The sequence below is a fragment of the Balearica regulorum genome, chromosome Z (genome assembly GCF_011004875.1).
Source record: "Balearica regulorum gibbericeps isolate bBalReg1 chromosome Z, bBalReg1.pri, whole genome shotgun sequence".
In the NCBI taxonomy this organism is placed as follows: domain Eukaryota; kingdom Metazoa; phylum Chordata; class Aves; order Gruiformes; family Gruidae; genus Balearica; species Balearica regulorum.
Genome location: NC_046220.1, coordinates 49,168,228 through 49,194,699, shown reverse-complemented (window position 1 = coordinate 49,194,699; position 26,472 = coordinate 49,168,228). Strand labels below are relative to the sequence as shown.

Sequence of the window (26,472 nt, the reverse complement as noted above, 5' to 3'; positions counted from 1 at the left end):
TCATTAGGAAATCAACATAATCAAGATGTTTAAGTGACTCTTGAACTTCTTTAAGCATTATTTAAAATCTGTCCACTTCTGAATAGGGCTAGTAATTCTTCTGAACAATTACATTCAACTTCTTTATTTTATCTGGTAATCCTAATTTCACAGACTTACCTACTAAATACAATTATGCATTTCTAAAAGTTACAGTGACTTTGAATTGAGGAACAGCACTGACAAACATAGCTTTAAACCTAATTTTTAACTGAGTTTGTGAGTTAAGCTGTAAATTTTTAAAAAACCCTGACTTCCACATGATTTTTCTTTTTTTTTAAGTGAAAAGTATGTGATTCCATACCTTGTTTTTGAAGTAAACCTCAATTGGTAAAATGAAACCAGCATACCCGGATTCTTCAACTTTGTAAGGTGGATCCTTGCACACTGAAATAAAGAAAAAAATCTCTATTTAACACATAAAAAAAGATGTTTTAAATGCACAAGCAAAACACATGAGCAAATAATCGGTGACAATAGTTCTATGGCAACACCATCAGAAACCTGCACACACAGAGCAGAACGTATCTGCGCACAACTCAACATGAATTTTGCAAGTAAATCGTTCCTGCTTGTATACAACCTACAGTTTAGGGATAGCAAATTTTTTTTTCTTTTTTTTTTTTTTTTTCTTTTTCGATCCTTTCACACTGCTAAAGCAGAACTACCAGGGACTTCAACACCAGGTGGACCCACTGAGTCCCCACAACGGCTACATCGGCACTGCAGCCAAGGCTTGTTCTGGGAACAGAAAATACATAGGATTCCACCCTGAGAAAATTAAAACATGTAGAGGGCAGAAGAATTGCAATTCATGTATTCATAACCTAACACTAATAAAATCCTGATTCTAATAAATTTAAAATAAATAGCTTAACTTAATTAGGACTAATGTTAATTAATAAAATTGAAATCTGTAGTACTGGGGGGAGAGGGGACACAACACAACACTCCAGTACACAGTGGAGAACCCCAGGAAGGTTAACTGCTGTATTCTGTTAAAACAGCATCCAGGTTTACCCTATGGGATTCATACTTCTTTAACATGACAATGAGCATTATTAGCTCAAATATACAATCTTTTCCTTCAAGTTTTTAATGTAATGCAAGGACTTTTAGTTACATGAAATCGCCATAGTATTGAACATGAGCTTTCTGAAGAATGTGGCACTAGCTTGCCAACTCCAGACAGTGACAAAGAGAACTTGGAACAGAAGCTGATATCTATAAAGTACAATCTTCCACTTTACAGGGACAAAAATGTGTTAAGGCTAGTGCTTAGGCAGTGTTTAATTTAGGGTTAAATACACTATCTTGCTTTGCTAACAACTATACCTTTGAAGAAGAGCTGAAAGACTGATAAAAAGCATGCTTTGCTAACTACTATCCTTGAAGGAGAGCTGAAAAATGGATAAAAAGGAAACGTCCTGCCCCAGAAGGTGCCGAGAGCTGGGTGACGGCCAGAGAGGCCTGAAGTCAACAAGAGAAAGGTGGCTGGGGGCATTCATGAACACCCACCCAATTAAAGTACTATGCAAATTATCCCCACACATACCCTTAAGGAGCATGTGTGCTAATTTATATATGCTTGAGCAATAGTAGATGATGCAGTAATTAATAATCAATTAGCATAAATTTAGGCAGGTTTTTCAAATCCTGTAACAAGATAAATATGTGGTAGATTCTGTGTGTAGTGTGCTAGCTTTGTGGAATTACCACCTGGCACCTATCTCTGCACAGATATGAAATAAATAAAACACCTCTGCTCTGTGTGTAGAGTGGCGTACTGCACACTGGGTAAACGATCCCGCTTTTGGACAACAAAGCCACCTCTTCCTTCTCCGGTTTGGCTGTGTGACAACCTCATCGCAGAATTCATACCCACATAACACACAAGCACAAAGGTAGGCTGAGCTTGAGAAACCACACGTCTTCTGCAGCATCAACTCAGATGCTTCCAAACGCTGCATTGATATGCATGACAACTCATGTCATATGCACTACCATCTCAATGAGATCATAGGACCGTAACAGTTTCTCTACTGCGGACTGGTAGAATGATGCAATTCATACACAAAGGGTTGACTTCTTCAGAAACATTTAATCAAGCTCTGTCAATCTTGCTGACCAAAAGAAAACTCAGACTCCCAGATGGATCATCGTTTGCTAAGATGCATGCTCTTTTCAGAATTGCCTGGCAGCTGCTCACTGCATGGTACTGAGTGCAACTTAAAACTATACTTTACAAAAAGTGTGTTGTGCAGGGCCTGAATACCAAAAATATTCTTTTTCGCAAAGCACCACAGATGACCACTTACCACTCTTTATTACGTGGTCTGTCACATACATCCAGGAATATAACGGCTGCTACATTCTCAATAGTGTGATCAGCATGTCAGCTTTCTACGGACATGCAAGCTTGGTTAATCCCCAAGTAAATGAACACAGCAGACTTTTCTCCTACTCCCTTGCCATTCTCCTCCTGCTCTGTTAGCACCAAACCCATGCGAGGACTTCAAGGATGAGGAAGATTCCAAGTCCTTGCTCACCTACTGGAGCTGGCTATCACTACCCAGTTCACTTCACACAATCAAATGAAAGGGAAAAAGATGACAAAAATGGAGCAAGAATAATCTCTTTTCCAGACTCTTAAGCAACACTGTCCTCTGGCAGCTACAGAATTTAGTTTGTTTTTCTTGGCAGGAAAAAAGAGGACCTATAGTTTATAAAGTGGGATTTGAAAGATTTTTGAAGCAAAGTGTTAAGATGATAGGTCAAATCTGAGAGTTGGTTTCAGACATACAAAGCTTTTAAGTTGGAAATTGAGCATTTTGTGTTAGAACCTCCCAGAAGTAGTATTTCACCTTACATTGACATGTCTTCCCTTGAGAGGGCTTACCAGCATTTGCAAAATGTAAATACAATAGTCCTAGTTAAGCACAGTGACAGGTTACAGTAATACATACTGACAACTTTTTCAGTCAAAGATAAAGGAGCCTTCCTGGTCCTCATCTGCCTTCAGAAGATAACTTGAGGAAAAAGCCTTCCCAGTATTATTTGAATGGCTATGCAGGGTTCAGAAGACTGAAATCCACTCATATAAAAACAGGGAAAGATTATACAGCAGATATGTATCCAGATAGAAACACGGAAACTTTAGAAACTGTAATATATTAACTGTTGCAGAGATTTCAGGCTCCATTATGTGACAAGTCACAAATTACCTTTTTTTTCTTTTAAATAAACAGCACATCAACTTCTTCCGGAGCGCTTAATTGGTGCAGAAAACAGTGTCAGCATAAATATTTTTCATTCTCCCCCTCAAATCTCTCTTCTTTCAGGTTTACACAGCTGTTAGCTATGCTGAATAGTACCTTGTCAAAGTTTCACATTACAGTTCTGAAAACAAAGTCTGTTACACTTGCAGGCTTTGTTGAACTTGGGTGATGGGTTACAAAACACTTAATCACAAGGAAACGACTTTGGGTGCCTTCCCAAACTGAAAGATGGGCTTCTAATAGAAGGAAAATGCTACAATCTCATGAATGAAACCTTCCTAAAAAAAAAAGAAGCAACTGACAAAGCAAAGCTCCATGCTCTTGCGTACCTGTAAACCACATTTAAAATGGACGTTATTACATTTTCCTCGCCTTTCTTGTGGAAGCCACTACTATATGTACTGGCAGAAACAGCACCTTTGTGCACTCTGAACCAGCACCCGCTGGCATATGCTCTTTTTGTTCCATTGAACTGTTTCAAGTAGCAACCAGGGCTGCAATGACAAGTGTGGTTTAGCTGAGCCAACAGGCAACCATCCTAGCAAGGTTTGCTGAGTGGAGAAGAGAGAGATAGCAAGAGTTAGGTAAACAACAGAAAAGGGAGAGAGAGAGAAAGAAAAAAAAAACCCCACACACCACCAAAAAACCCCTCCCCAAAAATATGAGAGGGAAAAACCACAACCTGTAGTGGAGAAGGAAGAGAGAAACAAAAGCAAATTGCAAGTATAGACCAACAGAGCAAACCCAACAACAGAAACTAGAAAGGAGTGATTTTGAAGAAGGAAGCACCTGGAAACCCTAACATGCTTCTCGAAGCTCATTAAAAAAAGCAGCTACACTAGACCAGGCAGATAAGCAGAAAACACTACCCTTCTACAGACAAACAATTTCCTCCACATCCAGAGGGATGGGGCATTCTTCCCCAATGACTGCTCCTCTCCTGTGAAGCAGCACCTACAAATGCATTTCAAGCACCAGATAAATAAAGCCTCTTGCACAATGTTATCACTAAGACTTAATTATTTTGGTCAGGTTTTTTTCCCTATGGAAACAGCTTGTATGATCACAATGCGTTTCCTCCCTCTCTCCTATTATCTTCTGACTAGGTCCAACTTCAGGACAGTCTCTATGACAATTAAGGCCCAACAGATTCTGACAGATCCAGTGAAATAAGTGCCTGTACTGAGAAGGCAGCTTCAGAGAACATCTTCACTGAGATGCAAGGAGAAGCAGCCAGCAGTATGCAGAATTACAAACCAGTTATAACTCAGTGTCTCTTTTCATGACATCTGTAGGGCCAAGAGAAGTAAAGGGAAAAGCAAAACTATGCAGATTTCTTTAGGCCCCACTGGCCACGGAAGGAGCTCATTTTTTGTTGCCTGTGTAAGGCAAGATAAGGAGTTCATGATACTATATTGTTATGGTGCCTTTGTCAGAATGCAGGATCATTTCTTCCATAAATGAGAACTTTAATCTTAGGTATTTGTAAATGCATTTGCTAAACACAGACAGACCAGCCCCGTAAAGCAATTTTAGGTGCAATTTTGCAACGCAATTATGCAGCTGAAGTTCACCCCTTCCGTTCATCACATTTAATTGTACTTTGAGATGAACATTGCTGCAACAAGTAGTAACATTAGTATGTTTGAGGCCACAAAAGGAAACATACATCAAACAGGGCTCCAACTATACCAAAAGCTGTTCAAATACTGCATAGGAGCTTGAACTTATGTGAAACTAAAAGACTACACAAGCTGTTCAAGGATAGAGGGAAGAGGGGAAGGTGTAGAAACTAGAACAAAAAGGCTCAGGTTCTAGGACAAGAAGTAGTTCTCACAGGTGGAATGCCATTTTTCCATAATGCCGAGGAAGTGTACACGTGTGCAACTGCAGAGGTACTGACTTCCAGTTCTGTACATACCTCAGGTGCTCACCTACAGTATATTGTCACTTAACTTCCCTTGACAGAAGACAATTTACACACTCAGCTGCAATCCTGGCTGTATTACAAACACTTCACAAACAGCAGGAATAGTCAGAAGCATATTGGCTATGCTGATCCATTCATTTTGACCAGCCTTCCCATACATACAAGTGCAATAATTTATGGCTGATAAAAATTATTGAAACACTTCAAACAAAATGTGCCTTCCAGAGACCAACTGCAAGATATCAATGTGCATCTTTTAATGAAAGCTCAGTAACAACATTATCAGTACTAATACACAATTTTATTAACAAGGATTTCTCTTCTGCAAGATCTCAGTATCTGTTTTGATAAAATTGTCTATTATACTCATGCTACACATAAGAAAGAGATGTGAATGCTCAATTCTTATTTAATGCACTCTACAACTAAATTCTTTTCATAATGTCAGCATATGAGTTACCCAACATCAAGCCAAGACAGGAATTTATGAGTTGTAGATTATATCTGTCCTCTATTTGTCAGGGAATATGCCTTCTCTACAGCTCACACAAATGGCTTAAATGATTTATCTCAAATGTTTTGCTTCTTTATGCCACAAGTGAAGCACTCCTTTTTCTTTTGTTCTGTTGTTCATGCATGCATTCCCATGTGTTGCATCAGACATTAACTGACACCTAAGGAACAGATGCAAATCAAGCCATGATGATGCATTTTAGTATCAGTGACCACACTGAGGCCTTTGGAGATAAAAATAACAAAATTCTAGTAAGAGCTATCCTTTTTAAAATCGTTAGCATAGGATTCATTTGCCACTCCAACACTGTTAAACACTTCATTGTGAATAGATTTTTCCTTTATTAAAAATGCAGTCAGAATAAGTAAAGAAAGGCAGAAGTTCCTTTTAGGCAGATGCTGACACAACATCAGGACCATGTAGAATAATGACTGTAACAATTCACGTGTATGTTGTGCACCCTGCAGGATACACCAAGTGGGTGCTTGAAGGAAGCAAAGCCTTCTGAAAGAGAACTGGTTTAATCATAACTTTTTTGTACTGGTATTTCACAGATTCTTGCTTATAATTTGCTCCTGTTGGTCACCCTTGGACCAACTCTTCCCTCTATTCACCACCGTCTTCATTAAAAGAAGCCTCACAATAAAGGGGTGGTATTCACTTTCAGAGGAAGGCAGACTGTGGTACCAAATCCCTCCTGCAGTAAGAAGTCAGCTTTAAATATTTAGCTGTGATTTCTATACAAGCTCTTTGCTACTCAGTAGCTCACCTTCCCAGCTGGTGGGTTACAGTACTTGGACTCTACACAAAAAAGATGTAGGAAGAGAATGGGTCCATTATGCCCTACTTTCAGGCACACCTCAGCCATTAATACCAACAAATTGCTAGGCAGGTTCAAACAAAAGGTAGCAAAAATTACAAAACTGAGTTTGGGTTAAATGGTAGCTCCCACACTAGGAATAAGGAGTTCCCATTTGCTTAACAACTTGTGCTGGCAAGTATTTCACAAGACAGACACAACCCTGAAGTTAAAGCACAGAGGGCACTAAGAGAGAACTAAGACTGAGTTTTCAGCATGACTGTAAATGCAATGCTTAGTTCCCTGCCCCACTTACTGAATACCCAGAATCTCACCACTTCTACCAACTGGATAGGATAGCAAGATAGAGCTTATAGCTCCTTAAATAAAGTGAACCCTAACTAACTTTTAGAGTGACATTTTTCTGTATGTAGTATCTACTCCCTGATCACTAGATAGCTTCTTCATCATCTGAGATCAAAATCATACACAAGACAGCAGGGAAGGGGGAAAGCCCTCTATCACGCCCAACAAGGGTTTCCAAAACCAGGCTGTCCTGGTTTCAGCTGAGATAGAGTTAATTTTTCTTTTTAGTAGCTGGTATAGTGCTGTGGTTTGGATTTAGTATGAGAATAAAGTTAACACCACACTGATGGTTTTAGTTGTTGCTAGGTAGTTGTATTGCTTACACTAAGGCAAGGACTTTTCAGCTTCTCACGCCCTGCCAGGTGCACAAGAAGCTGGGAGAGCACAGCCAGGACAGCTGAGCCAGACTGGCCAAAGGGACATTCCCCACCATATAACCTCAGGCTCCCTATAGAACTGGGGAAGCTAGCCGGGAGGTGGGTTCGCTGCTTGGTAACAGCCTGGGCACTGGGTTGTTTTCTTTTCCTTTCATATGTGGTGAGCAATTGCATTTGTGCATCACTTGTATCACTATTATTCTCCTCCTTTGTTATTCTATGTCTTTATCTCAACCCACAAGTTTTTGTCCATTCTCACTTGCAGGGGGAGGAGTGAGCATGCGGCTGTGTGGTGCTCAGTTACCAGACGGGGTTAAACCACAACACAAGTCTTACTGGAGTACTGAAATCAGCACTGGCCTTTAAACATTGCTAAAACACCAGCAAAGAAAGTGGTAAACACCCACTCAGTCACAGATTTCTTATTACTCCAAAGACAGACTAACAAAGATAAGGGGTGTTTTTGTTTGTTAGTTTGTGGGTTTGGTTGGCGTTTTTTTTTTGGAGGTGGTTGCTTGTTTGTGTAACACAGTTAAAAGGCCACATATGCCCTCCTAACTCTTGCCTTAGCACATGAAGACAGCATCAAGCCTTGAAGACATAATTTTGAGTTTCTGAAATACAGCAGTGAGCTTCCTACATCCTCTGACTCAGGTGAAGCTACTTGCAGTTTCACATTTACAATGCTGCCAATAATTTAAATAACCTTAAAGGTCTTTTTCCATAGTTTAATGGTTTCTTATACTAATTCTCAGTGCACATACACTATCTGTCCACATGTCCTAGAAACAATTGAAAACATGAATCCAGGAATTCCTAATTTTGATTTTTTTCTACAGCACATATAAAATATCCCCTGGCCTTTAAAAGTACAATCATCAAGTGTTTTGACATGTTTGCGTTTAGAAGGGGGACCTAAGATGTCCTCACTATTTCATAATGCTGTGCAAGCCCATTTAATGTATACATGCTGCACAGGGGAAAGAATGCATCTTCACTCATTAACTGTAAAGGAGAAAGTAATCTGTATGGCTCGAAGACAGGCAAGGGCTACCTTAACTTGAAAGTTCCTTCATGTATAAAGTTATACTGTTGAAATTCACACAATTTATTTTTCAAGTATTTTTCAGCTTTGCTGAAATGGGCAAAGAGAGGGAAAGGACTTAAAAGCTCTATCTCACATGCCAGATTCTGGAGCTGTACTGGCTGGTAACCAATGCCAGACCTTGAAATAATGTACTACACTGTGTTTTCGCACCCCTTCCAGGACTTCCAGCAGGAGGAGCACTTCTCTTGACTGCCCCACCACAGACAGACATCAAAAGATCCTCTGGTACCTGCAAGCTTTCTAACTTCAGTACACATTACAGATGGTGCAGAAGCCCATCCTCTTGACTCAAAGACACAGAAAGCTATTTACCTATATTCTGCACTCCACACACAAGAAATAACCCTTAATGAGACATATGGACATTACTGGAGATGTGTAGCACCATTCACAGTCATGCCTCCTACCCCTTCTGTCTGCTCCCTCAGCTTTCCTCCACAGACAATGAGAATGAGAGACGAAAAAAAAAACCAACAGTATTTTTAAACAAGTTTTTCCTACACTACATTTTACCTTTTTTTTTTTTTCAATAGGAAGTGGTTCTCAAAAAAGACTGTTAAAAACCATAAAATAATATATATCTCAGCTATCAATGGATCGGAGTTAAATGACTTCCAGAAAGTACCTGGTCTAGAAGTTTTCCTTAGAAAAGTGTGCCACTGAAGCTAAAGAAAATCCCTTGAACAGGAAAGATCCTTAGTAACAGAACTGCGGCTAAGTCTGTCTGGATAATAACATAATAAATCAGATAATTATTTTTGGTGGAAAAGACAGTAGATCGAAGTTAAAACATCAATTTTTCCAATAGATACCATTACTATTTTAAGAGTAATAAAAACTCTCAGTAATTGCACATTAATGCATCTTCACATCTGTACAGAAAATAGAGCCCTTGGGATTTTCTCTTTTACTGAGGAAAACAGGTCCCACAATCAGAGGATTTGAAGTAATTTCTATCGCAGTTATTAACTATATACTTCCCCCTGCTCAATAAAAAGACTTTGTATAGAGAATATTTTTTCTTAACTCCTAGACACACACTTGAGAAAGTCAAATAAATATCTATCCAGTTCTCTATTTCAACTTCATTATACTGTTTAAAGAACAAAATGGGAACAAATATTTTCAGAGCTATCGAAATTACTCTGTATTCCAGTGATGCCACACTTGTGTCAAACTTTTTCTGCTGAACTGCAAGCCAAGGTTAAGAATTTTTCCATCACACTTCTCAGTTCTTTGTGGTTAATTTACTTCATTAATGATCAGGTAAATGTAATTTCTTTTATTTGTAAGGCTGTTCATTCTATGGAGCACAATACGGTAACTTAGAAAAATATCAGAATATTTCTCTTGTAAAGAACAGTGTCACGTAAAATCTGTGTTTCTATCAGCCTCGAGAAGGTAAGTCTCCCCATCCGGGAATGCTTAAAACCAGAAAAACTGGTTGCTGCCTAATGCTCAAAGTTGGTACGGATCTTTTCATTGTATTAAGAGACAAGAGCTGAGAATCCGTGACTGTAATGCGGTCTGGTAGAACTTCTGTGAAAATTCAGTAGCAAAGAACGAAATCTGCTACTGCACTCACCATTCATCATCATGACTAGTCATCATAAATCTAGCTGACTTTTTAGATGACAATTAAAAAGAAACCCATAAGTAGTTCCAGTAACAAAAGCGAGTGGATTTCTGAATGGCTAGAACAGCTCCTGGACTGCATCACTCTCCAGCAAAAGCCAAGTAACAGACAACTTTTCTTCACTGAGGATTAAGTGAAGTATTTAAAACTAAGAAACCAAGACAGAAGATCAGGGCACATCTCCATGGAAGTAGCATAATTCAGTTACTGTTCACAATGAACACAGAATTTGTATTTGAAATAATATTAGCTTGTATCTAAGAGCAAGACAGTAATTCAATGGAGTGAGCACATCCTCATTATTATCTGTTGCAATACCATTTTGCACTTGGAGGAACAATACCTATTATACATCTTTATTGCCCTTTGAAGCCTGCAGACAGACTGCAGTATATTTTAACTTAGGTCAGCAGAAAAGTGCTTCTTATGAAAGTATTTCAATATTAATTGCAATGTTTCTTTCCTCCTATTAAATATACTGGAAAACGTAATTGATTTTGTTTCTATGGTCTACCTGATGCTGTTCAGGGCAGCCGCATATAAGATCATGAATGCTAGTCTATATTTCATCGTTATTTTAGCAATTGGAGAGTGGGATTAAGGGAAGAAAAATACCTCTTCAAACATATTTTTATTAATACCACTCATCAGCAAGTGGGAAAATAAAGTATACTATCCTATTTTAAGCAAAACATTGATATGATATGGTATGATCGTAAAACTATTGATGGGTACCATTAAGGCTGGAACAATTAATTATACAGTGTGTTGACATGAATGTGCCTCCTTTTTCTAGCTTTCACTTAGCATTAGTTGTGTAACAGACCAATACAAAGCTCTACAGACAAAAACATCCCGAAGTACAGAGATCTGAAGTTTGTGTGAGAACACTTTATAATAAATATGATGTAAATGAATTGAGACCTGTGTTTGCATGTAGGTAATGCAGATTTTGTGTATGTTGGCACGCAGGTAATGATCACAATTACACTATTCAGCTGTTTGCCATTTTGAGGTAAGAGAAAAGGAGAAGAGGTAGACAAGTGAGGCTAATGATGAGTGAATTATTAAAAAGGGGCATAGAAAATTAGGATTTTCTTCAAACAGAAATAAAATTGCAATGCTGTTTCTGACCACAGCTTTACTCCTCTGCCTAAGAGAGGTACAAGATACTAATTGCTGAAAACCAGCTGCAGATACATTTCTTCTCAAACTCTGCAGCACTATATACTATGTAGCTGACAAACTCTCCTCTGTATATAGAATGGCAAAGGGAAGGAGAAGAAATACAGATTGGGCCTTAAAAGCAGAAAATTTTTGAAGTGACACGTGGCCTAATCCTGAATAATTGGGTTTGTTCTAGGCCAATTCCAGCATGAACTGAACAAGTACAGTTTTAAGAAATCTTCACCTTGAAAAATGTTATTCATGAGACTGCATTTGCACTACTAATCTGCTGGTAATGCCTAAAACAATAACAAAACCAACATGATCACACTGTCCAAATAGACAGTTGATAGACTGTGGCTAGGGTTTTATCTAAGAAAGCATATATATATATATATATATATATATGCATGAAAACCATTTGTTTTGCAATCTTTCAACTCTGCCCCTTTAAAAATGTCAGGAAAAAATGGACAAAGTTCAATTTGCAAACCAGTCTATTTCTGTAAAGAAAAAAAACCAACAACACGTAAAAAAACAATACCAAGAAAGCTATTGACATAAACATGAACAATGTTTTATTTGTTTATATGTTATAGAATAAAACCATTTTTTCTGTAGTTGCTTCTCAGAGAAGAAACATACAGCACTGTTTCTAGTTTTCCTGTCAGTGACATCTTTATAATTCCACTGATGAGTTGCAAGCGTTGGGTAATAAGGAAATAATTTTGTTGATAATTCTGGAGGAACATTTCTGGAGCTTTTAACTGTTTCTGTCCTGTAGATCTGGAAAAAGTGAAGTGCTTCCTAATAGATCCTAACATACATAAAGTGCTAACACTCATTTTTGCTACCAAATATTGCAAACTTTTGCTTCAGTGTTTAGACAGCATTATCACATGAAAAATATTTTTAGAATCACTGCAATGGCAAGTTTGGTTTTGTGAAGAATTATGCCATACTCCTAATCTATAATGTGTTCTGCTTCTACAAAACTATTTTAAAAGAACTTCAAAGAACATGCCAATGAAACAGAAAAGTGTTTCAAAGTGACAAAAATGTCATTACAAAGTTATCCTGTGGAAAAACGTATTTGCAAAGCTGAAAACTAAAGGATACTTAAGCTGCATAACAGATTTTGCATGACTGTATAGTATGCTAGTATGTTTAAAGCCTTGTACAGACAAATGACCTGTATCAATAAAACATTAGAGTTAATCCTTGAAAGTTTAAGAGGTGTCATTCAATGCACTTGTAAAAAAATCCATAGTCTCTGATTTTTTTTATACCTCATTCCTTGAAACATGGTTTTTATCTCTTCTCCTCATACATTACCAAGGTATTGGAGGTTTGTTATTTTGTAATTTTCACCACTGAATGATCTTATTTTACTCTGTCAATCTTCCCAATACAAATAATTTGAATTTTGGCTGTCATTCCACCTTCAGGTTAGTCAAACAAGAATTCAGCCACACTCGACTAGTCTCAAAGAACTGCTGAGTATCTCTGATGTTTGATGGTATTTTTGAAGAGAAAACTCCACGTCTTTGGACTTTGACTAGGACATTGTCTATATGGCAGCTATTTAAATATTTCCAGAAGAAAACTCATCCCTCCTTATATTTCTTCAACAGCTCTTTAATTCATCATTAAATGATGCATCAATTTGAAATAACGGCCAAGAGGTGGTTAACTGGACATTACATGCTAAAATGACAGAATTACCCTTGACTGATTTTCTAGATCAGATTTTGTTCCTTCAAAACAAGTCTGGCTTTGCTTACTTTATTACAGTTGCACTAAATCACCTAAGTTGTGATTCTGAGGTTTAAATAACCCAGGGCTGAGCAGAACATGAAAATTCTTCTTGATTTCAACACAGGTTATTCTGTGCCAGATTTAAACTGAAATTAACGTAAGGAAACACTGAATTAATGAGATACCAATTTGTACTGAACTGTTCGTTCTCACTTATATCAACCCAATTAGACTTCAGACCTACTCAACAATATAATTACACATTCAGACAAAGCCTAACCAGTCAAAGAAAATGTGAACACAGTGAACAGCTTAGGAAAAAGACTTTGCAACAACTTTTGTAATTCATCACGACCTTCTGAATCTGAACTCTCGATCACTTCAACTCTCATCTTTTCCTTCACTCATAGCAACGTATTTCTCCCCTCTGGCACATGTTTTCTCCATGTATTTTATTAAATAACAGCCTGAAAACCAGGAAACATAAATAGAATCATAGACTGGTTTGGGTTGGAAGGGACCTCAAAGATCATCTAGTTCCAACCCCCCTGCCATGGGCAGGGACACCCTCCACTAGACCAGGTTGCCCAAAGCCCCATCCAACCTGGCCTTGAACACTTCCAGGGAGGGGGCAGCCACAGCTTCTCTGGGCAACCTCACCACCCTCACAGTAAAGAATTTCTTTCTAACATCTAATCTAAATCGACCCCCTTTTAGTTTAAGCCCATTACCCCTTGTCCTATCACTACACTCCCTGATAAACAGTCCATCTCCATCTTTCCTGTAGGTCCCTTCAGGTACTGGAAGGCTGCTGTAAGGTCTCCCAGCAGCCTTCTGTGCTCCAGGCTGAACAACCCCAACTCTCTCAGCCTGTCCTCATAGAAGAGGTGCTCCAGCCCTCTGATCAGCTTTGTGGCCCTCCTCTGGACTCGCTCCAACAGCTCCATGTCTTTCCTGTACTGGGGACCCCAGAGCTGGATGCAGTACTCCAGGTGGGGTCTCACAAGAGTGGAGCAGAGGGGCAGGATCACCTCCCTCGAACTGCTGGTCACACTGCTTTTGATGCAGCCCAGGATACAGTCGGCCTTCTGGGTCGCAAGTGCATGCTGCCGGCTCATGTTGAGCTTCTCATCAATCAATACCCCCCAAGTCCTTCTCCTCGGGGCTGCTCTCGATCCATTCCTCACGTGCCCTGTAGTTGTGCTTGGGATTGCGCCGACCCACGTGCAGGACCTTGCACTTGGCCTTGTTGAACTTCATGTGGTTCACACGGGCCCACCTCTCCAACGTGTTAAGGTCCCTCTGGATGGCATCCCTTCCCTCCAGCGTGTTGACCACACCACACAGCTTGGTGTTATCGGCAAACTTGCTGAGGATGCACTCGATCCCACTATCCATGTCACAAAGAAAGATGTTAAACTCTGCTAGTCCCAATACCAACCCCTGAGGAACTTCTGTCACTCTTCCCTTGTCCACCAATGCTGTAACCCCATCATAGAAAGCCACCAAATTTGTTAGGCACAATTTTTTAGTATAAACATCTTGAACAAAAATTAAAGTGCATGACGCTAGCCAGACATGAAGGAAACAAGTAATCTTATACCACCGTGGTTTCATTAGCGGTCATGACTCAAAAAGACTGCAGAGGAACAGAAAACTACACTTTTCTTCAGTTTTGATGAAGGGAATGTAATGATTTGCTTTGGGTGAAGTTAAGCAATTCGGACCTGCAAAATTGTGTATGCCTGACAATAATTTGCTTCAATCTAACAAAATATTCCCCAGTTAATACTAATTTATAAGTCTTTCCAGAATTAGAGTACACATTGCCTAGAGGACTGTTGTGGTTTAGAGCATCACGCAACTGCTCACTCACTCCTTCCCCAACAAGGGGATGGTGAGGAAAATGGAAAAAAATTGTGGGTTGAGATAAAGACAATTTAATAGGATAACAAAGGAAGAGAATAACAACAACAATAATACAACTGATGCACAAATATAATTGCTCACCACACAAAAGGAAAATAAAACAATCTGACACCCAGTCTGTTTCCAAGAAGCAAATCTGCTGCTCCCAGCCAGCCTCCCCAGTTATATATATAGGCAACATGATGCTATACTGCAGAGAATATCCCTTTGACCAGTCTGGCTCAGCTGTCCTGGCTGTGCTCTCCCAGCTTCTTGTGCACCTGGCAGGGTGTGAGAAGCTGAAAGGTCCCTGACGTAGTGTAGACACAACTGCTATCTAGCAACAACTAAAAGCATCAGTGTGTTATCAATAGTATTTTCACACTAAATCCAAAACACAGCACTATAATGGCTACTAGAAAGAAAAATTAACTCTATCTCAGCTGAAATCAGGACATGGACATTAAATTAGTCAAAAATGGATATCAGCATTTCAGACTAGCATATTAGGTGCTTTCGAGGGAGTCATGCTAACAACTTTTCTATATCAAAGCAGATTTCTTCACTTGGACATAATATATCCAAAATATTATTTCCCATAGTAGATTTGATTGACAATAATGAACTGCACAAGTAGGGTTTTCAAAATCTGGCATGTTTAATTCCGGGGGTTCCTTACCTTTCTTATTTTGGATTTGTTGGTTGTTTTCATTTTGTTTTTTTAAACTAGCAATTGCCTCAGGAAATTGTCTGAATAGATACATGTTAGATTTTGTTCCCAGTCTGATCTTCATATGTTTGAAGAAAGAATACCTTTGTACAGCATGCATGCAATCCACTGTTAAATTAAGAAACAAAAAGAGAAACGGAAGCACTTACAGAAGTGTAGCCAAACCAGAGCAAAACTATAAGCAAGCTTCCTCACTCATTTTTCTGTATGTTTTTGGAAGGACTAGTCTTTCCACCAATCAGGTGTTTTAAAAATAGAAAAAAGTAGAAGTACGCGGCCTCCGCCTGGCCTCCACCCAAGATCACCTCCTTGCTCCACACTTGCCAGAAGCACTCCCCATTGCTAGTCTGCCACAAACCATATTAAGGGCTACTTCCAATTACTCTGTCATCTGAAACGACCACAACAGCAAAAAAACCCCTTTTTTCTTCAGTAACAAGGTCACAGTGTCAGAAACGTGCCCATCTGCAGCCTCATGCTGAGTGAGCATTAAAGAAGCCTCCCCACATGCATAATCCAATATACTACAAAGAAAACACTAACAATAATAAAATTGAAGCTGTGAAGACTCTTGATGTTCAGAAGTACAAAAACCTGAAGTGAAGCCAGTAACACATGCCAGTATGAGCCTCACAGCTGAAAGGTTCAGAGAACCATGAGGCAGAGCAGGGCAAGGAGAAGGCTTTTATTCCAGCACCCAACTTCGAACTCCACCTTCAGGAGCCAATTCCTGTCAGTAGCAGAACTTCAGCTACATGCTTCAGAAACTAAAAATGCTTCTGTGGCTCTCTGCCAGGATACTGCATGTCAATATGCCGTGCCATTTGCACAGACTGAGATTGCAGGAAATGCTGAAGGAGACAGAACAAATCAGTCACACAGTTGTCACCTGTACAAACAGATAAATAAGCTTTCTGCAGGTTTTGAAGTATCAGACACACACTCAGATCCCAGCTATTCAATAATTATTCACTTTTAAGAGTCCTCCAAGCAAAATCTAGTTAACATAATTAAAAGGAGGACTAAGAGAAGCAATGAAAGGATAGATGTTGAAAACATACATAGCAAAAAACCTTTTTTTAGAACTCCTGCTACCCTCCAAATTGTCGTGAAGTTACTCTATGAAGAGTATTTACTTATGTACACAAATGACAGCATGATAAAAACCAATTAAGCTGTATTTGGTCCACGTAAGAGAAAAAACTGAACATTCTTAATTCTCCCCAACTGTTTATGTTCTTCTTAGGATAGCACAAAAGATCAAATCAACTTCTGCTCCAGGGTGGACACTGGGGAAAGGAGAAATTAACAGCATCTTTTCCTTGCGGGAAACACTTTACTTTAGCTAAGAGCAAAAGTAAAGACAGAAAGACTGAAAATAACACTCTGAGCAAAGCGTGTCCTAATTAATTTTTTCTTTCAAGAACAATCACAAGCATCTACCACTCCTCAGCTTTCTCACAGACAAAGTAAGCTTAAATATTTAAGACACCAGAGACAAAAGTGAAGGATAGCAGGGATGTCCACTTTACAGGTAGAGAAATGAGGTTCGTACAGGAAGAGAACTGCCCAGTAATACGGAACATACAAGGCAAAGTCAGTCTAAAAACAAGTCTAAAACTCAAATGCAGAGTTATGATGGCACAACCAACTCTTACTTGAAGACTTCAGAATCAAGAAAAATATCAGGGTAAGCTGGAGAAGTAGCACGTAGATAAATATAATCTACTACAGGGGAAAAAAAAAAATCCATGAAACTGAATTAGTACAGAACTCAAAGCAGACAGCATCCTCTATTTTATTTATTTATTAGACAGATTTTGTCCAACTTTCATGGTTCTTAATGAGATACTTTTCAATATAGGACTGCTATTCACAACATTCATTAATGACTGGATGAAAGGCAGGTAATCTACTAGGAAGAAAACATTTTGATAAAAGAAAATTAGCTTAAGCTCCAACTGAGCATAATGAAGCCAGCCAGGTGACTGAACATAACTTCCTACACTTAATAAAGGTAATAAATGGAAATAAATGTAGAGAGAAACATATAATATGAATTCTAAAATGACACCATTTAAACTGTAATTCCATTTTAAGTACCTATCACTTAGTACTATAACCTAGTTATGAACATAAGAAGTCAAAGCAATCTCAGTATGAATCTGGTAAACTGGACAACTGACTATTTCAGTTAATTATATATCTGCTCTTCTGCAGTGTAACATAATTACTTTGGATAACTGAACTGCTGTAATACTCATGAGGTTTTATGTTCTCCTCCCCAAACCTTGAAAAACAGAATAGAAAATCAAGAAAAGCTGAGAAACCTCAAAGCAGTGTTAGAAAGTGAGAATTCCAACACCACTGAGAAGAGTTACATCTGTGACACACTTTATTCAGATAACATAATTAGGAAGCCTGATTGTGTGCTTATAAATGCCATTGACACAGCTTCAACATACATGCAGAAACTACCCATTTAAGACCATCCCAAATATGTATCCCCTTTCACAATGCCCTAGCTGAAGCCTCTAAGCAACAGATGAGAATAATTTGTCTCAATTTTTAGCCTGAAATCTCTCTCACCAAAAGATTCCCACAACACTTCCCAATAATAAGTACCAATTGCTGTGACTTCAGAATAGAGCAGTTACCTTAAGAGGACACTGAGCAGTAAGTGCTGGTACATTATGCATTGCAACTATCAATCCTTCAAACCACCTAATCTATTAAACTCTATTTACCGTATCTGTGCATGAACACGGAGTGCTTGAGTATTTCAAACCTGTAATTGCTTTCAGAGGCATAGTAAAGCCCCCACAAATGCATACAGTAGCTACAGGAAACATATATAGAAGTACAAGAAGATGACAGAGATAATTAATGCCACTGGAATTATGCCACTTTCAGAAGCAGCATATTATCAACTTCAGCACCTTTGTAATTTTAGTTCCATCTTTGTAAGATACTTTGTAGCAGCAGTCCCACAAAGCTAGTTGCCTAGCACACCGTGCTTCAGACTTAGGACATCCCAGAATGGACTTACAGATTTGAACATACAGGGGCAGTAGAAGTGTTCTCCTCCACAAGACAACCTTAAAGCCTCTACGCAACAGAGGCTGGTTTTGGCTGGGACAGATTTTTCGGCAGTACTGGTTCATGGCTGGAATAGAGTTAAATTTCATCATAGTAGCTTGTATGGGGCTATCAAAGAGATGGTTATTACCTAGCCTCACTTTTCACACTGGAAAACAACATGTACCATAAAGCTGCATCTTTTGTTTTCAAAAAGACTAGTAACTTTAACCTTTTTGAGCAATAAATCTCTGGCTACAAAGTAAAGCATAAGTAACAACAACAGAAAACTCTGAATATGTTCAGGTAATCTCTAACGTAGAGTAATAAAAGCAGGTCTCACTAGATGAGTCCTTCTAAAAGCATCAGATTCTGCAAGGCAAACTGTTTCATTTTAATAATGGTCTCAGAGCAAACTTTTAAAGCTGTGGTCCTTCTACATGAGACAATTCCTTGCTCTTCTACAAGTTTCCTCCCATGGTCTCATGCAGCAGAGCCCTGAAGCAGGAAGAGCTGTCCACATCCCCTTGCATCAAGGCTGGAGTGACTTTTCTTCTTACTGTATTCTACAGGTTCTTTTCCTAAAGATACTGCAGAAGCTGTTTCTGCTTTTACATATGTCTAACACAAACCAATATATTTGCTGTTCACTACAGCAAATACTACTTCTCAGCATGCCCCATTCCTTACTGGATCTATTTTCTAGGCATTTTCCCTACAATTAAGTCTTGCCACTGTGAGTTTAGGTATTAGCTCATGTTACTCCAAGGTGAACTTTATTTTGCTATTTTCACTTTTTTTTTTTTTCCTCCCTCTTAAGCTTCACATCCATTTAAAGTTATTTCTTCTACTAATAATGGCTCTCTCCATAGTAACATTTGCTATTTCATTAGCAACCTGCTTACACCTGTGACACGGTTTCTGTATTTAACATCTTCACTGTGCCCGTGAACCTACAAAAACCAGTTTGTGAAGTGTTTATGTTCAAGATTATTCCTTACTTGTAGAAAATACACATGCTTAAGTTAATCAATCATAAAAATCTCCTTTGTTATGTTAATATAAATATCATAACTATTGAATTATGCAATTTTTCACTTTTGTATCCTTACTGACTGCTTTTACAGTACAGAGTTTTCCCCGAAACCCCCAAGACTTGTCTGCCAGTGACTTAAGCATTTGGCAGAGACTTTGGGGTTTGGATTCGACACAGTTAATTCATTGGAGCTACAGAAAAAACATTACATTTGTATATTGACCTGTAATGAACGCTTTCTGCTCTTGTCTTTTCTCATTTCTCAACCAACTCTCCTCCCAGAAAAGTACACAAGGATCACAAAATGGTTTGGGTTGGAAGGGATTTCAAAGACCATCTAGTTCCAACCCCCTACCATGGGCAGGGACACCCTCCACTAGACCAGGTTGCCCAAAGCCCCATACAACCTGGCCTCGAACACTTCCAGGGAGGGGGCATCCACAGCTTCTCTGGGCAACCTGGTCCAGTGTTTCACCACTCTCATAGTGAAGAATTTCTTCCTTATATCTAGTCTGAACCTACCCTCTTTTGGTTTATAATCACTACCCCTTGTCCTATCTCAACAGACCCTGCTACAAAGTTCATCTCCATCTTTCTTATAAGCCCCCTTTTAAGTACTGGAAGGCTGCTGTAAGGTCTCCCAGCAGCTTTCTGTGCTCCAGGCTGAACAATGCCAACTCTCTCAGCCTGTCTGCATATGAGAGATGTTCTAGCCCTCTGATCATCTTCGTTGCTGTCCTCTGGACTCACTCCAACAGCTCCATGACTTGTACTGCAGACCCCAGAGCTGGAAGCAGTACTCCAGGTGGGGTCTCACAAGAGCAGAGTAGAGGGGCAGGATCACCTCCCTGGACCTGCTGGTCACACCTCTTTTGATGCAGCCCAGGATACAGCTGGCCTTCTAGGCTGCAAGCGCACACTGCAGGATGTACAAGATTCCATACTTTTGCTTCCAACCACTGCTCTTTCTTGCAAAAAATACAGCTTTGACCCTTCTAGGTGTTCAGATAACCTTCATCATTCCACACCAAACACTTCACAGCTATCAATGCTTTTTATCCTTTGAAAGCATACACAATTGTGTAGGAAATGTGATGTCTGGACTCCAAGTCAATCCATCCAGCTCTTCCAGGACACTAAACCTGCATTAAGGTCCCCAATCTGAGGCTAAACACCCTTTGGTTTGTCTCTCCTATCTTCTTCCAGGGTCTCCCAAATCCTTGAAATAATTGTTTTATACATACATTATTTTCAACATTTTTGGTCCCTCGGTTTGCGGCTGGGAGTTCAGGGGGCACAGAATAAACTCAATTCTGGTTGCGTCTCCTAGAACAGAGGTAGTGACTAAAACCACTGTTCTTTGGGAACATAGTGTAAAAGCTTTGCTAATATCCCACTTCCTCCCCTGGAAACATTTTAATTTAATAAGTGAAGGAGAGAGGAGTTGCTTATTACAGATTTCTAAACAAACTCTTTATTTTTTACTTTAATGCTTCAAAGAAAGACAGGTCATCCATTTCACGTTGTCTGCTCCCAGCAGGCACAAAGAAGGATCTTTTTCACCACTCTTTAAAATGAGAATACTATGAAAGAAAAATGGTGGAGCCAGCTATAGTTTGGCCCCCAAACTACTGGGAAATAATTCAGATTAAGGGTTATGACTGGGAATCCGTTATCAAATTCAATTAATCCAGAGCTTTTTGGCTATAATTCTTCTGTATAGTTTTTTTACTTGTGAGAAACATGTGGATATGGAGTTACCAACAATTCTTTGTACCTCCCAACACTCATCCTCTTTCTTTGACTGTGATCATTCTCACCCTTAGAGAAGCTCTTGATTTAGTAGCATCCAGAAGGAAGTGAACAACATTGACATATTTTGAACATGCAACTTGTGTTCAAGCTGACATTCTCTATAAAAGGGGTTCATTTATCCTCTTACTCCCAGCAGCAGTTAAACTGGCTTCATGAGAAAGCAAAGACAGATAGACAAACTGTGCTCATACTTTTGTTCCCCATTCCCTCCCACCACCCCGAGAGCAGAAATTCAGAAGAACAGGATTCAAAATATACCCTTCTGCCTCTGAGGAAGTTGGGAAAAGGATTACAGAGAAAGCATAGTCTGTTCATCCTTCTCTAGATCTGCTGAGGCCCATGCTGAGAAAATTAACATTAAGAGAATACAGCATGATTTTTTGGAAGTTACAGGAAAAAGCCACAGAGTCTTAGCATCAAAAGTTTCACACAAGGTAACAGATCTGTAATAACTGTTTCTTCCATCACATTGTCAGATTGTGGCTACACAACAGGAGGACAATAGAAAAAATAATCAAAGTCATTAAATCTTAAATGCCTACATGAAGGAAAAGGAAGGTCTCTGCTTTGACTAACTGCAACAAGCAGTTCTCATAGCAGCAGAGTTACTTCATCCAGATTTTGTATGAGTGTGTGCCCTATGTACTTTGGGCATCTTAACCTGTTCCCAAGGCTCCTCTCCTAGGATGTCTTCCAGCTTCTTGCCTGGCAGGATAACAAGTCAGTCTCTCCCATTTCTGAGCAGGAGTTAGCAAGTTCTGATGGATCAGGAAAAGAACCAGCGGAAAAGGCCAGTATCAATCTCTGTGTTGCCTATCTTTCACTGATGACACTAATTTGGGTCTGTCCTCCCCTCCACAAGCTACCAATTTTCAGGAAATATGGAAAAACTTAACACCCTCAAGACTCCCATCTCTTCTGTCAATTTTGGCTGAAAATGACTGGCTTTCATAGGGATATGTAAAAATGAGAAAAAAGCCTTGATCCTTAAGGAAAGCACTAAGGCTTACATGTTTCTTTTAGTCAGCCATGCTGGTTAAGATTTGCTTATGCATTGTTTATAGTATAACCTAAATTTTAATTCATCTGTTCCCAGTGAATTTGATCCCCTGCTTGTCTGCTCTTTGCTTACAGTAAAAAGTCCTTCAACAAAGCATTTGTATTCTGATCATCTTGTGAATTATGCTGGTTTTTTCCTTCACATTCTATAAAATAGAATTTTCCCACAAGAGCCCCTAATACGTACCATGTGTATCAGGATGAAATTCCCAGAGGCTAGTAGCTTATTCAACTTATGAGAGTTTCCTTGGCACCTACACATTTTTCCTTGGCTGAGTCAGCTGTTGCAGTAAATTAAGAATACATTTAACCCCTTGGACCTCAAAGTTAGGCCAGAGCTAGAAAAACGTCTCTATAGAAAGGCATGTGGGCACTGATTGGTTTTGCTACTCAAATATCCTCCAGGTGAAAATTTCAGTCACTGGCAAGTGTCTTCTACTACTACTTTGTATGAGTAGCTGCAGAAACAAAAGCGATATTAAGATATGTGTGTTGGTTTTGCGTGGCAAGGTTTTGGTAGCGGGGGGGCTACAGGGGTTGCTTCTGTGAGAAGCTGCTAGAAGCTTCCCCTGTGTCTGATACAGCCAATGCCAGCCAGCTCCAAGACGGACCTGCCGCTGGCCAAGGCCAAGCCAATCAGCGCCTCTGTGATAACATATTTAAGAAAGACAAAAACAGTTAGAGAGCGCTTTTGCAGCCAGAGAGAGGAGTGAGAAGATGTAAGAACATCTGCAGACACCAAGGTCAGTGCAGAAGGAGGGGGAGGAGGTGCTCCAGGCGCCGGAGCAAGATTCCCCTGCAGCCCATGGTGAAGACCATGGTGAAGCAGGCTGTCCCCCTGCAGCCCATGGAGGGAGGATGAGGGGGTGTAGAGATTCCACCTGCAGCCTGTGGAGGACCCCACGCCGGAGCAGGTGGAGACACCTGAAGGAGGCTGAGACCCCGTGGGAAGCCCGCGCTGGAGCAAGCTCCTGGCAGGACCTGTGGATCCGTGGAGACAGGAGCCCACGCCAGGGCAGGTTTGCTGACAGGACTTGTGACCCCATGGGGGACCCACGCTGGAGCAGTTTGCTCCTGAAGGTCTGCACCCCGTGGAGGAGACCACGCTGGAGAAGGTCGTGAAGGACTGTCTCCTGTGAGAGGGACCCCACGCTGGAGCAGGGGAACGATGAGTCCTCCCCCTGAGGATGAAGAAGCAGCAGAAACACCGCGTGAGGAACTGACTGTAACCCCCACTCCCCGTCCCCCTGTGCCGCTGCGGGGGGGGGCGGAGGTTGAAGCCGGGAGGGAAGTTGAGCCCGGGAAGATGGGAGGGGTGGGGGGAGGTGTTTTTAAGATTTGGTTTTATTTCTCATTCCTCTGCTCTGTTTTGCTTAGTAATAAATAAGATGAATTCCCTCTCTAAGTTCGGTCTGTTTTGCTTGTGATGATAATTAGAGAATGATCTCTCCCTGTCCTTATCTCGACCCGTAAGTTTTTGGGTTTTTTTCTCATTGTACTTTTTCTCCCCTGTCTAATGAAAGAGGGGAGTGATGGAGTGGCTCTGGTGGACACCTGGCCCTCCGCCAGGGTCAACCCACCACAATATGTTACATGAAAGAGGTTATGCACCTTATTCAGTGTATTGTCCCAGACCGCAGTCATTCTGACCTTTTAAAAAGTTTATTTGTTCATCCTCTAATCAGTAACATGACTAACAGTAGAAAGCAAGCTTCTTTCCAAATCAAGTAATAGAAGCTTGAAATAGGAAGCTTTTATTTAGAAGAGAATAACAAACTCCTTTTGGGAAATTTTATTGAAATATCTCCTCCCCTAGTGAAAATATGCTGCTCTACTGAATTCCATGTGTTTTGTTTTCCCTAATACAGTATCCTAAGGCTACAGTACCCTAGACACTTGAAGAATAATGCAGTACCTCAGACGCTTATTTTTGTGGTTTTGGATCATGAGCAAACTATAAGCAGTTCTCTGTGCAGCTTGAGGACTTTCCACGACAGTATTTGCTGCTCTTCATACTATTCCTCTTCTATACAGTATGCATCATCAACATTTCTCCTTATCTGTAGATATCCCACTGAGTTCAAAGTCATCACTGTCCTGTTTTATATGATCCCAAGTACAGTGTAGCCCCCCCCCCACGTTTCTCAATAGATACAGAACTTGTATCTTACATATTCAAACTAAGTCCTTTGCACTAAGGATCCTCACTTGCTTTGAAATACTGTAGCTGCAGATATCTATTGTAGGCATCTCTGAAAAAAACCTGAGTAATTTTGTTTTTCTGAACTGTTTGCTGAAGAAGTGTAATTCTCTCTGCCTACTTCATACTACAGTCAAGTTACCAAAATTAACGGCCTGAGTTAAACAGCACAAGTCTCCCTTTACCAACACTACTTATAAAAACAATACAACCACTTCTAAAAACCAATACAACCTGCAACTGGTGCACGTACTGAGCATCTTAATGTTGGGAAGAAAAGTACAGAAAGATGGTGGAAAAATCAACTTAATAATGAGAAACAACTCAGTGAAATTTCATATTGTCGTTGAACCTGTAGTCTAAGAGACACCAGGAAGTGCTCCATAAAACTGCAAAACACATAAAAAAAGTTTGCAGTCACATGACATTCCACCCTTACAAGTGAACTAAAACTGAGGAAGAGCCAAGAGCTGCAAAGAAACATTAGATTTAACCTAATTTTCATCTGTTCAGTACAAATGAACAGGCCATTAGCATCTTTTAATACACTTAGGCAAGCATAGTCCAGCCTTACTATTTTCTTTTACTTGAATTATCAAATTTTAATTTAATTACTGTTTGATAATTAGCGACTATTTTGTAAAAGCCTATTTTGTTTATTGCATGCTGGGCACATGTTAGTACCCACAGTCCTTCAACTTACCTTAAAAAAAAAAAGTGGCTTGCAGATCACTGGAGAGGTATGTTGTTTGTTTTAAAAGGATAAAAGGTCCTCCAATTTAAAATAAAGTATACAGGAGCACAAATTTTAAGAAAAGTATACAGGAGTAGAGTTCCACCATAAGGATGATATTAATGTAGAATCTCATCACATTTGTATTCAGCTGAACAGGAAATGAGACCCAATTTTAAACCACTTCTCAAGACAAATACAGTAATAACTCAGCTTACCGCAAAGCATTCTACCAAGGAAAGTAGCATTATTGGCACTAACTCAAAGAGGATTCAGGGTGGTGAAACACCTTGAGTCATCCACCAAATCAGCAGCAGAGCCAAGAACAGATGCAAGGGCTGCTGACAACCACGAAGACATGGCTCTATGCACAAAAAGCTTCCATTTTGCTAGACCTTACACAGTTGAACCTGAACCTAGCCTCACATTCAACATTCCCAAAAGACACAAAGTAGATCAACAAAACCAAACAGATCTCTCAGATACATTTGCCCCTAAGCTGCTCTGAACATAAGATGCCTTCATGGCAGCAATTACCTGACATTTTCTACCACTCCTTTTAAAGTGAACTTAAAATTCTGAGCTAACACTTGGGTATGTATCACACGACCACAAGCATACATTTTGTCAGTTGTAGCATTATTAAGCATTACTGACAAGTGGTAATAATTTTGGATGTAACAGATTTACATGAGACAATTTTCTCAAGTAACAGATGACAAACCTATATGCCCAGTAAGATAAGGGCTGGTGTTTTTCTTTAAGTTAAGAGGGAACACTTTAAAAATAGTCTCAAAATGTCTACAGTATGAGTTCTCTGAAGAGCACACAATTTGTCTCATTACTAAAACAACAAATGAAAGACAATGAAGTATTAACTTTAAGAGACAGACCATTGCAAATCCAACATGTGCTTAAATCACAGCACAAGGCCTGCAATT

General features: G+C 39.6%; 1 protein-coding gene across 2 annotated transcripts in view; it reads right to left on the bottom strand.

Annotated features, from left to right (window-relative positions):
* Positions 1 to 26,472, bottom strand: part of MLLT3 (MLLT3 super elongation complex subunit) — a 155,019-nt gene that overhangs the window by 64,061 nt on the left and 64,486 nt on the right. For both annotated transcript variants that reach the window (XM_075739244.1, XM_075739245.1), the window contains one exon: positions 344 to 426. In XM_075739244.1, coding sequence (XP_075595359.1) covers positions 344 to 426 — 83 coding nt within the window. The remainder of the gene's footprint in view (positions 1 to 343; positions 427 to 26,472) is intronic.